The sequence below is a fragment of the Ptychodera flava genome, assembly GCF_041260155.1.
Source record: "Ptychodera flava strain L36383 chromosome 3 unlocalized genomic scaffold, AS_Pfla_20210202 Scaffold_26__1_contigs__length_13983176_pilon, whole genome shotgun sequence".
Lineage (NCBI taxonomy): Eukaryota > Metazoa > Hemichordata > Enteropneusta > Ptychoderidae > Ptychodera > Ptychodera flava.
In genome coordinates this window covers 8,394,171-8,407,076 of record NW_027248280.1, presented here as the reverse complement: position 1 = coordinate 8,407,076, position 12,906 = coordinate 8,394,171, and the positions used below count along the sequence as shown (strand labels likewise).

General features: G+C 36.9%; 1 protein-coding gene across 1 annotated transcript; it reads left to right on the top strand.

Annotated features, from left to right (window-relative positions):
- The first annotated feature begins 1,416 nt into the window (after window positions 1-1,416).
- Window positions 1,417-7,887, top strand: LOC139125779 (F-box/SPRY domain-containing protein 1-like). The gene is made up of 4 exons (XM_070691874.1): window positions 1,417-1,991; window positions 2,091-2,227; window positions 7,436-7,522; window positions 7,829-7,887. The coding sequence occupies exons 1-4, from the start codon at window positions 1,465-1,467 to the stop codon at window positions 7,885-7,887; spliced, it is 810 nt and encodes a 269-aa protein (XP_070547975.1). The 5' UTR covers window positions 1,417-1,464.
- Window positions 7,888-12,906: the final 5,019 nt, after the last annotated feature.

The following is a 12,906-nucleotide window of genomic DNA, read 5'->3' as shown; positions in this document are numbered from 1 at the left end:
GGTAAATCTCACTCCATGTCGATCATAATTTTCCTCTACGCTGGAGAGAAACTAAGAAGTACGCAATCATTTCCTGTCCTGAATTGGATTTCATTACACTGAGCAGCCCAGCGGACAAGAACTTACCATAGGTGGCGCTATACAGCTGCAACCCACCGCGCCGCTGCTGACAAAAATCACAATCATACCTACGAATGAGGTTCCCCGTTTCTTGTTCAAGTTAATTCGTGTCATGTGACACGACCCTTGTCAAAACAAGCTTACAGTTTAAAGTACAATTATACAGTGTTTAACTGAAGCCTGTGGTGCCAGTAGTGTGCACGGCGAGTTTATTCAGACATCTTCTTTCCAAGCTAAGGAAGGTAGGCACATTTTGTTTTGTTCTCAGCAGATAATATGGAAAAGGGAAATTATCATTCGTCAAGGGAATGATTCCAAGGGAATTACCAATTTCTAAGTGCGATGGAATCGATATGTACCTATGTTTGAACGTTAATGTAAATGTACCGTTTTTCGTTGCACATGAACGAGCTGCCGTCATGGGCTATCGTAACTATAGAAACCAATATAATCGGTCGAATATTTTGGCATGGAAGAATTTCGGTGATTATAGGATGTGAACAGAGTGAGCGAGGAGCGACTAGACACCCATGATCTAGAACAGTATCGCTTTGATGTGTGGAGAGACAGCGTATAAAGGGACAAACTATCGGTTATTTTCTCCGCCATATTGTTTTTATTGCAATAAAAGTTAGAACACAGACAAAGTGAAAGAGTGTTTCTCTTTGTCTGTGGTTAGAAGGAATTAAATGATATTGTAATGTAGGTTATGAAAGTAGGTAAAAAACGACTTTGTGATTACTTTCGGAGAACGTCCACACTGTTCCTTGAATGTTGTTCGATAATAATTTAGTGCAAACGATCACTAGGCAAATGTTGTCGGGGCTGACGTATACAGGTAGAACTGCCCTTTACACCAAAGTCTTGGCAGAGGCCCAACGACTACAGTATTTGATGACATCGATCGCTGAGGGTTGCGTGATCCGTGGTTCTACTCGGAAAGATTCAGTCGTGTATACAGGGTCTCGAGACCAACCGAGACTCTTACACATCAGAATCTCTTAATACCCTACCCTGAACACTACATAATTTCAACGTAACATAGTCGAGCTGGGTAGTTGTTGAGAGCAACTGATAGCAGTCACAATCTGGTTTGGTGAGTCCACCAACCTAATAGATATATGTCATATGTAGGTATGGGCATTCGGTGATAAATCAAGGTTTTAAAAAATCTATGTACTGGCGAATACTTGTGTCTGCATGCTTCATCAGAAGCCATATACAGTAGGGGACAGCAGTGGAAATTTATTTGAAATATTGATGAATGTATTTGATTTTATTTTTTTCGACAAGACCTAACGTATTACTGCATCAGCACGTCAGCGGAAGAAGGGGCCTGCAATTATGGGAAATAGACCATCCCAGCGACAGGCAGAAGTTCTGCGACAACAAAGGGGTTCAACTCTAGAAATGTTGGAGGCACTGATCCAGGCAATGATTGATGACGACAACCACGTATTGGTCAATGACTTGCAAGGGCTGCACGCGTGGGATCCATTGGACTGTTCCGACAACTTCACCGTCCTTCAGGACAAGGTCACCGCCAGGCGAGGCGAGAAGACGATGAGAACTGATCTGATCAGGGGAAAGAAGGCCTACGTCAGCGGGACTCACGTATTTGAGATCTTTTGGCCGAGAGATGAACGAGGTAGTCACGCAATAATAGGAGTGGCGACCCAAAATGCACCATTGAGTTGCGAGGGATATTCACATCTGCTGGGATTAACATCTGACTCCTGGGGCTGGAGCCTGGTCGACAAGAGACTGGTACACGATGGATGGGAGTGTGGAATATATCCATCTGACCGAATCGACTACGAAGTCCCCAATACATTCCTCGTCATTCTAAATGCCGATGACGGTACATTGAGGTGAGTTTGGCTTTTCATCATTGCAAAAATGCACGTATAATCTTTTTGATTTGACATTGGGGAGATTTCACGAAACATTCACAACTCTCCACATTTTAGATTCAAGGCCAATGACGAGGATCTTGGTATAGCTTTCACAGACCTACCACATCAGAACCGGCGTAAAGCCCTTTGCATCAGTGCTAGCGCCACCCATGCCAATGGTGACGTAAGAATGAGATACATGGGTACTACAGGTAAATATCATTGTGTTTGCAGCGCTTGTGATACTTTATGTGCCCATGCTTTGTTTATTTCATGTACGCTTACATGTAAGTTAACTGATAGAATCGGAATATGACCGACAGAAAAAAAGACAATGACACTGGAACACTATTATACAGACAAAGCATCAGAGAGCTCCTACTCAAGCTTACACTGGACCAAACTAGACCTCACACGCATATATACACATATAGTAGGCAAACGAGGAGGCTCATGAAATTTGTTTTAATGTCAGCTGTTACTTTTATTTACTATTGTTATTATCGGATTCATTTTTTAAATTGACTTTTACTTGAATGGCGATTTCAATTTTAGATTTCGTGTATATTTTGATTTTTGTGATGAAGTTAGAATCAGTTTCACTTTTTCAAAATGAAATTCATTTTCATTCCGTCTTAAATTTCAATGATGATTTTTTCTCAAAATTAAAATAAATTTTACTATTTTTCAGTTTGTAATCGCAAAACGAAATGTATTTTTGTTTCGATTTTCATCATGATTTTGCGCTGATTTTAAAGAGTAAAGTCATTCTCTTTTTAAGTGTGGTTCTGATTCGCATTTTGATTTTACTTTCAAAATTAAGTCATTTTATCAAAGTGCGTAATATTAAAGTGCGTTTCCATTGTGATTTTATTTAGCAGTTGCATAATTAAATTCACTTATTTTTAAATGGCGATTTTGATTTTATATTCGTTTATATTTTGATTTTCGTGATAAAGTTAAAATCATTTTAATTTTTAAAACAATATTTTATCATTTTCATTCCGTCTTAAACTACGTTTGTGCTTTTTTCTCGAAATTAAAATAAAGTTTACATTATTTGTAAGTTGGATTTTGTTTTGCAAAAGGAAATTAATTGTTATTTCAAGTTTTATTTTGATTTTGCGCTGATCTTAATTTTCGTTTCTGATTGTCGTTTTGATTTTTAGTTTCAAAATTAATGTTACGATCACATGATATCGTTGGCCCAACGATCAGACTGGGGAAGTTAAATTTTAGCCAGACATCTCACATCGCATTGTGTTCCTGCTCCGTTCATAGGAACTTAAATATGTCCTGGTTACCGCAGCTATGTAGGGCGACGACACGGACGAGGGCATGTGCTGCCCTTTAAGTATTGCGCAAGGTCTGTAACCAGACAGCTGGCTCCCTGAAGGTAAAACAATGCTGATAATGCTGTGCACTTAACAGAAAACCAAGCTAACATGTGTTTTGTCACCCCTTCTGAATAATTGGTTTGTCCCTGACATCCGGGGCGATCAGATTCCAGTGAGCTACGACTGACACAGGACTTTACCTGACTAAAATGGATTTAAAAACCCGACCAGATAAAGTTGGTCGGTCCCTTACTGCGCGCCCCCCCTCCACTTTACCGAAACCCAACCCCCAGGTCGCTTCAACTGCAGAGGTCATGACGAAAAGTAATCGATTTCACATTGAAGGAGTCCTTTTTTTGGTTTAACTTGATATGAATGTATATACAGTTCTGTTTTACTTCGCAATAAATTTCATCTCCATTTTCAAATGACTCACTGTCATATCAATTTCGATTTCGATTTGCAAATCCAAATCGTTTCGTTTTGATTTTGATTGTGATTACTTTGATTGTCTGTGTGATATTTCCTGAATAGGAAATCACCAAGAAAATACGTACACATTATCCACAAGTTTCACAAGCAAAGAAGATGCAGTGGTATCCTACATTAAACACCTTGAACAGTTCAAACTGATAAAAGACAAGAGACAAAAACAAATGCAACAGGTGGAAAAGTATATATCAATTATCAAATGTACATAAATGCAAAGATATTGCCAGTTTTATATCGGAAAAAATTGTTCATAGTTCTCTCATAGACGACCATGTACAGTAAATCAACTTTTGAGTGATATTCCAAAATCAAATTTCTTGCACAACCATAGACTTATAACCACTCTAGTTTAATAAAAAAAACATTAATATTAATAATCAAGCGCACATACATGCACAGATTTACCTAGTTTTGTATTGGAAAAAAATATTCATAGTTTCATCATAGACCTCCATGCATAGTGAATCAACATTTCGGTGATTTTCCAAAAACAAATTTCTTGCACAACCGTGGATTTAAAACCACTCTAGTTTAATAAAAAACCCATTAATATAAATAATCAAGCGCACATACATGCACAGATTTACCTAGTTTTGTATTGGGAAAAAATTATTCGTAGTTTCATCGTGGACGCCATGCATAGTGACTCGACATTTCAGTGAAATTCCAAAATCATATTTCTTGCACAACTATGGACTTGTAACCACTCTAGTCTAATCAAGAATAATAATGCAAATAATCAAGCATACATAAATGCACAGATTTATCTAATTTTGTGCTGAAAAAAAATTATTCAGTTTCATCATAGACCGCCATGCATAGTGACTCGACATTTCAGTGAAAATCCGAAATCGAATTTCTTACACAACCATTGACTTGTAACCACTCTAGTCTAATCAAGAACATTAATATCAATAATCAAGAGTACACAAATGCAAAGATTTACCTATTTTTGTATTGGAAAAAACTATTCATAGTTTCATCATATACACCATGGATTGTGAACCAACGTTTTAGATGAAATTCATAAATCAATTTCTTGTACACAAATGTACATTTTACTTCCCAATTCAAGCAAAGTACATTTATATACATTATCAAACATACATAATACACAGATATAGCATGTATTATGATTTGATATTAATGGATGACACACTAAATCAGCCTCACCATTCCTTCTTATAGTTGCACAAAACGTGGTGACCCTCCCTAAATGTATAAAATACTATATCTCTTCAAAAATTATTACATGATAAATTGCGACTGTCCCTCCAAAAACACCATCCCTCCCCTCTGTAATTTGTCCCTAACAAAACAATTGAACCAATTGTTATGTAAATTAGCTGATACTGTTTCAGTTATTCCTGGGTTGGGGGGAGGGTTAAGTTTTAGAATGTCGGACAAGGGGGAGGGTCACATTTTAGACAGGAGGATAGGGGGAGGGTCACATTTTACGGTACAGGTGTGCGCGAAATTCCCTGGCCCACCCCCTGTAATTACTGAAGGCTCCCTTAGGAAGCATTCGTTTGTACGGGGAGGGGGTCGGTGGAACTTGAGCGACAAATGACATGTAAAAAGAGACCCCCTCCAAATCAAATTTCTAAAATTTGACCATCCAATCCATCAATTGTAAAATGTGACCCCGGCTCTCCAAGAAAAATCATCAGCTTTGATTCATTAACCCTTCGCACCCTATGACCCTGGGAAGAAAAATTAGGCCCTTCGAAAGTATTTTAATAGCTAGTTTTGTATTTAAAAGAAATTATCCATAGTTTCCTCATAGACTGTATTGGAGATCAAGCAACATTTCGGTGAAATTCCAAAGTCAATTGTTTTTGCATAACTCCATACAAACCTTTGGAAAAGTTGACCCCTTTCAATCATCGATTATAAAATGTGACCCCCTAAAACGGTTTCGTAAAAGTCAACCCCCTGATTTCAACCGACTCCCCCCTTCCTGTAAAAAAACGAATGCTCCCTTAGGGTGACAACTGTACGGTGTATAGCGCGAATTCAGTAAGGTTTTGCGAGAGCCGACAACATCACAGAGCCCGCTCTCTCTTCTGTAGACTCCCAACGCACAATTTGTTCACGAGCTCACATGAGTGAGAGTGAGAAGGGAGGTACGTTGTCCAAAAGCAAGGTTAGGTTGTCCCTTTATGTGGGACTTACGTTGATTTGAAGCCCTGAATTACAGACTGTACGTACTGTGTGCCGGACGAGCGTGCGTACGCTCAACAGCTCTCGCGATGTTCTCCCAGAAGCTGGATCGAATGTTGTCGTGATTCCGTAGCCCTGCCTCTCAGGCAAGCGCTAAATATAGGCCTACATGGCAGGGATATTTATGGTCACTGGCTGACACACAGCCCAGCACAGCCGGCCTGATCGGATGCTCATCATGTATATTGTGCGCAATAAGCTTATGCATAATGTTTCGCGGGGATGTAACGCATGGTCGTAACTTATCTCCAGGCTTCCCTAAAAAGTTATTTGCGTACCTGTGAGTTCTAGCATACGGTGCTAGATTGACATAACTCAAATACGGCTTGTGAGTACATCAATGAACCTGATGAACGTCTTTCTCCAGTCAAAACACGTGTTATCGTTCAACCTTCGAAATACACATGCACTAAGCTAAGTTACAACAAAGGTGTTGCGGGCAAGCAATCAGCGTGACAGCCACTGCATGGGCAGATCACTCAAAACGCTAAAAATTGGAAATGGATTTGTAAATTCAAAAAGGAAACGAAAGATAGAATCATAGTTAAATCAAACCGACGATGAATTTTCATTGTGAAATCGAAACGAAAATCAAAACAAATATCAAAAACAAAAGAGTTTAGTTTCGAAAGTCAAATCAAAATGGAACTCAGAACAATATCAAAATGACAATAAAATAAAACTAACCAAAAGTTAAAATAAAACTCAAAAATGAAATCAAAAATAAAAATAAAAGTCAGAACAAAAGTCAAAATTAAAAACACTATGATGTTAGTGTAGAAAGTCAAAAATGAAACTAAGAACAATTTCTCAATGAAACGAAAACAATTTGAATTTCTTATATAGAATTCATAAGAATCAAAATTAAATAGAATCGAAAATATTAGTAAGAACATAAGTCAAACCAAGATAAATATGCCTAAGAATATCGATTAGTTCTGTCATCCCATTCATGAAACTTAAGTTCCAAATAAAGTGGTTATATTACTTTGAGTTCCTTAGATATTGTTTTATTTTCTTATTTAGACTCTTAACATCATATCGATGGCGTTGCCCGAAATATCCACCCAAATGGATTGCTCTGATGTACATGTACTTTGTATTGATTTTAACTAAAATATAAAATCGCGACACAATGCTTACCTTTTCAGCTGTTATTTTTTTCTTAGGATATCGTTTATGTGATCTGAGTTTAGAAACACGGTGACTACGAAAGTGGTTATGGAATCTTGACCGTGGAAAATAAAACAGGATTTTACTCTTCCCCTAAAGGAATGAATTACAACCATAAGCCATACGTCTAATGTGTATATCGAAGGTCCCTAGAGGAAATCATATTGTTAATTCATTTCTTCGTATCGTGTTTAGAGTCATCATCAGTGCGTGGAAATTTCCCGATACAGTGTCAGTACAAAGAACTTTGTTGGAGATACTTGAATGACCTTGGTGTGAAAGGTAAGTAAGAAATTACAATCTATGGTATATTTTGATGATGCTATTTCTTTGTACTTATTTATGAAACAAAAACCAATCGTCAAATGAGTCGCGTACCTCACATCTTGCATTTTATGGACGTGACCTCCACTTTGATTCAATGCAATTTGAATATTTTCAAGCAACTACTATGTGGTGTAATTTTCGCTTGTTACGTTTGTACCTTCAATTCACAGTAATTACAAATGCTTTGACATGTTATGTTTCAGATGTATACTTATCTCGGGAGTTTGACAAGTGTTACTGCACGTCTTGTTTTGACGGTAGGGGAGACATTCTATACAAAACGCATGGACAACCAGGAAAAGATTACGGAGTACCTATAGAGTGGTGTCGTTTTGGTCTCAAGTATGTCAAATTAATCCTGTGTAATCGAACACTTAATGTTAAACGTCATAGACTGCGCAATTTTCTGTGATTTAATTATTGAAAGTACTTTCTCAAGCAGCACATTAAGTTTTCCCATTCCTTGATCATATTGTCTACTCTTTGTATGGTTTTTGCCAAGTAGTACCAAACCACTATATCAAGTATAGGCATATTTCCAGCAGCTCTGATAAACAGACGGGTTATGGATGTATTCTAATGTGAAATCATGTGTAAAGTCTGGGTCTAAGCTTTCAAACTATTTTAATTATCCGTCTTGTGTTAAGCAGGGATGTGTGCTTAGCCCTGTACTATTTACTTTCTTTTATTGAAGAATTGAACGACATGTTAATGAACTCTGGTAACTTGAGATATGTACAACTTATTTTCACTGCTTTACGCAGATGATGTTGTTATATGTTCTGACTCTGTTGTATACTTACAGAAATTGATTAATATTTTTGGGGAATTTTGCAGTAATGGGCGATGGCTGTTAATATTAATTAGACAAAAATAATGGTTTTTCGTGATGGAGGTCCCAGAGCTCGTACAGAAAAGTGGGTTTTGAATGGTCAAAATATTGAAGCTGTTTCTTATTATAAATACCTTGATCTTCTTTTATCTTCTAGGGATATATGGGGTAAAGCGGTTTCGACATTAGCTCATTTCATGGATCTCCCATAAGAGCGGGAACAGGTCCTTGAAGATGGCGTGTAGGATGGCCCTAGGTTTCAACAAATGGATCTCTTACCGATTGGCCTGACAACTGTAGTCTGTCACAAAGACCCATCTGGCTCATCAGCCATCAAATTCTCAATAACGTATTTTGGTTGTATATTTCTTTCGCCCATTATAGGGAAACTTTTTATTGATGTAGTCCATGTTCAATTAAGAAACGTACAGCCTCAAAAACTGTTTCCGGTCAAGTTGGTTTTCCCTGTTCTTGTTCGCTCGGAGCCATTGCATTTAGTAATGCTAATTCTCTGAATTTGATCTGAATATGTTGGTCACTGGCTTTGAACAACTTGTAGAGTCCTTCAAAAGAACACACCGACGTGTATAAAGGAGCGTTCGGTTATTACAGCAAGGGGTTGGGTCAGTAAAATCCAGCGGGACAACTAAAATTTGAAAATTACAAGAGGTTTTTCAAAAAGTACAGGTGTCAATTGTGAGTATCCATCCTGTCTAAAACCAGTTACAGTGTTAGACAAAATTGTGGGAAATGTTTTTGTCTTCAGTATACATGCTAAAAGCAAATTTATCAAAACAGAAGCAATTATGTTACAGAATGGCCCTCGTCCATTACAATATTTTGTAAGATGTGAAAGACCTGCTTCTGAATTAGTGTATCTGCCTTATATGCATTGCATTACCTTTCACTTTGGATGAACTCAAACATTTACATACGATTTGAAACCATTGGCTTAAATGAAGCAGGCAAACAAGTCTTGTAACCTACTATTTTATAAGTAAGCAATATTTTTCACATTCGATCATAAAAATGTCTCTACACTTGCAAAGAAAAATAGGACAGATCATTAAGAGTTGAGTTTCCCATGGATCGTCGATTTCTGACGGATGCCATATGGGATAATTAGTATCACATCGATCACCATCAAAAGCGTTTATCGTCTCACTGTAAGGCATGATGATTGCAGTAGAATAAATTACTGATTGACCAATTAAACTACTGAGATATTAACCTTACAATCTTAAAACGAATTAAAAGGCGTTAATATATTTCCGTTGGTGCTGAAATGTATGACACCGTTCAAAAGTAGACGGCCGTCAAGACTTGTGTAAAGGGTAATGTCATATTGCAAACTACACTGGATAACCTGTTTCAGCGAGCTATCGAAGAGCATCTTCAAAATGTGTTTTTAAACCCCCAACGATGAACACTTAGCTATCGCCTTTAATTGAAATTGCATTTCTAAGCTATCAACATTGTGTTCAGTAAAGGGCGTTGTCTCTTTCATTAGTGACTTTGTAAGACCGACCAAGGTGCACGATTTGCGATGGCGCCATTACGTCCATACCTTGAAGGCAAGATTCGGTATAGCGTCCATACATCAAGTGCCTGCGTATATTTAGTAACTTCGGGATGGCAACCATGATGGGGATCTGAATCCCAACATGAAAAAAGGCTTGATTCAACCACGCTTTTACTGACATCTATACACAAGCTGTTACAAACATTGTGGTTATAACAATATGCATTTAATGTAACATGTATTTTTATCCCGCAAGACTAGCTTTTTCATCTCCAAATGTGTGCAATTGAGTAATTGGCGACTTGAATATTTAGCATTTCGTGCATGTTTTCTCTATTTCTGCACATTTTACGCCATATATGACTTCCTTCTCCTCGTTTTCTAAATTTCTAAGAAAGGTAAACCAAAAGTAACATAATGGCTGTTATTTCACGATTTAGAGTCTATCATAACATGTGTATGATTCTGATCTTCGACATTAAAACCAAAGAAGTCTGTGAATAGGAATCGTTTTTTTGACATATGTTGTGTTTATTCGCCGGTTAATGACGCCAGTTCCATTTACATCAGCGATAAGTTGGAACCAACCCATGCGACCCGTATGTCTGCCCGATTTACATCCGACGGCCACCTATTCCTGGTAAAACAACTGTCATGTGTCACGTTCTCACAGTCATCCATTGCAGGTAGAAATCTTTATCCCATGACTTTGCAATGAAGGTTAAGTGAAATTGCATGGTGAGATCTCTTTTCTCGCTTCCTTTACAATGAAAGCATTTGCACGTCAGATTATAATGCGACTTTTCACCGGAGAGTTCTTGGGTATATACTTCGGGGAGAGAGAGTAACATAGAAACAAGATTTAGTCAAGATCAACACGGCTCTATTGAAACTTTATCAAAATATTTCTGGAAAAATGTTTGTGATTTAATTTATATTTGTAAAAAATATCATACTTGACTTGTCATTTAAAGACTCGATTGTTGTAAATCTTTATGTTGATAACTGTATCAACCATGTCATTGTGATTGCAATGTTTTCAATTTACAAATCATAGTTAATTTGTCAAAGCAAGAATCTGTACACCTTTAAGAACTTTTGCACATATTCTCTTTTTAAAGAAGATGTAGAATGAAAATCGAAACCGAAATTAACAGCGATATTGCCGGACAAAAATGGGAAGGCTGGTTGAGAATTATGTCCCAGTACTTCTCTGGCTTTCGTTAGCGTATACTATATACATTTACACATACTTCACTCGACAAGGCATTGGACACGCACCTCTAACAAAAAAATGAGCAGTACAATCATAGTTAATTTTGGGAATAATAAACGATGTATTTTCGAAGGAAATGAAAAGAAATGCATCCCTACGGTCTATTTCGAACTTTAAACGTCAACTTTCAATATCATGTCATTCGAAAAGCTGAAACACGTGAAATGCCAGGAATAAAAGAGCGTTTGTCATGATGCATGACAAACGGCCTCCGGCGGAAGGAAGAATATGGTATTTTTTCCGGCAACTTGTCTTTTGCCTCTTCGCCACTGAAAGAATCTATTTTTACAGTTTGTTTGAATATCAGAGCAGTATGAAAAAGTGCGTTGAAGCCTTTGTGATATGGAATTGTGCGGTGTTCACGTATCAATAGTTGTAAGCCATACCAAAATATCTGTAAACACTTAATTTATATCACAAATAGCTAATGCAAGGTCCAAAAAAACTTGGCCACTACACTCACGATTAAGGTGATGCAGCAAATCGACGTGATATTCAAAATAATTTAACTCTATGTAAAACCATATCATATATGACGATATTTGTGATATGCACGAAGTGATTAAAAATATTCTTACCCTTAGTGCTTCTGGTGCATTTGTTCCCCTCTTGTTAATAACAACAGAATTGATTTAAACAGGTCAAAATTGCATTGTTTTGTAACATTAATATAGTAAGGCTTACAACAATCGTAAGGACTTTTGATTCATCTTTTTCCCTGTGAAACGTTCATCTTTGTAATGGAATTCTTGAACCTTGCTAGAAGTTCAAAAAAATGCTTCCAGCGCTACATTGCACTAGACTCCGGGTATGCTGTTCGCATCAAGTTTATGGCAAGTGTGTGCATATGGCATGAAGTTAAACTCATTTCTGTGGTCTTACTCGTGACTGCAAGATGTACGTTTGGAGTCAGCACCGTTTCTGTTCCTATATGCAGTATATTGCAGTCATCATGATTACAAAAGCACTTATGAACGGTAATGTATTATAACAATAACTTAACTGTATGTTTGTTTTTTTTTAATTTTGTAAATGTCTCAATGGTAAGTGTAATAAGTAGCTGGCCATGACAATGACTACTTTGATCATTCTACGTATCCCTTCGCTCCTTTCTCGATATTTCGCAGTCATGGCGACATTCAAGTCCAGGGAATATGATTGCATTAGCTGCACATAAAATGGCAGAACTGGTAGTCGATGGTTCCGGTTTGAGTTTGATTAAAATCGTTTATTAGTCGTACACATCACACCTATCAAAAATATCAATGTACGAATTAAAACATCTCATACTGTTACTCAGCTAGATCATGAATTACTCAAAAAAGAATGCTCTTACATTACCTTGACCTGATGAACTTAAAATTTACCACTACATAGCTTGAATGTTATCCGTGAAGTTAGTTCTATATCAGAAGATAAAGAAATCATATAAAAAGACAAAAATTATATCGTATTTTTTCTAAGATTCTACTACTTTTTGCCTCCGTATGTCAACTACAGCTTCTTGCAATACTTCTTGTCTAAGAAGTATACACCATATAAAGTTGGATAGAATTTTTTCACAATGAGAAACAATACGGAAATAACACTTTTATGCCCAACTGCATATTCGTAATATATATATATATATATATATATATATATATATATATATATATATATATATATATATATATATATATATATATATATATATATATATATATATA

Bases quoted from the DNA above. Each gene is read 5' to 3' on its own strand.
- LOC139125779 (XM_070691874.1), top strand. From the start codon at position 1,465: ATGGGAAATAGACCATCCCAGCGACAGGCAGAAGTTCTGCGACAACAA. The intron at 2,228-7,435 runs GTAAATATCATT...TATCGTGTTTAG, and splicing joins GAGATACATGGGTACTACAG to AGTCATCATCAGTGCGTGGA. The intron at 7,523-7,828 runs GTAAGTAAGAAA...TTTTGACGGTAG, and splicing joins GAATGACCTTGGTGTGAAAG to GGGAGACATTCTATACAAAA.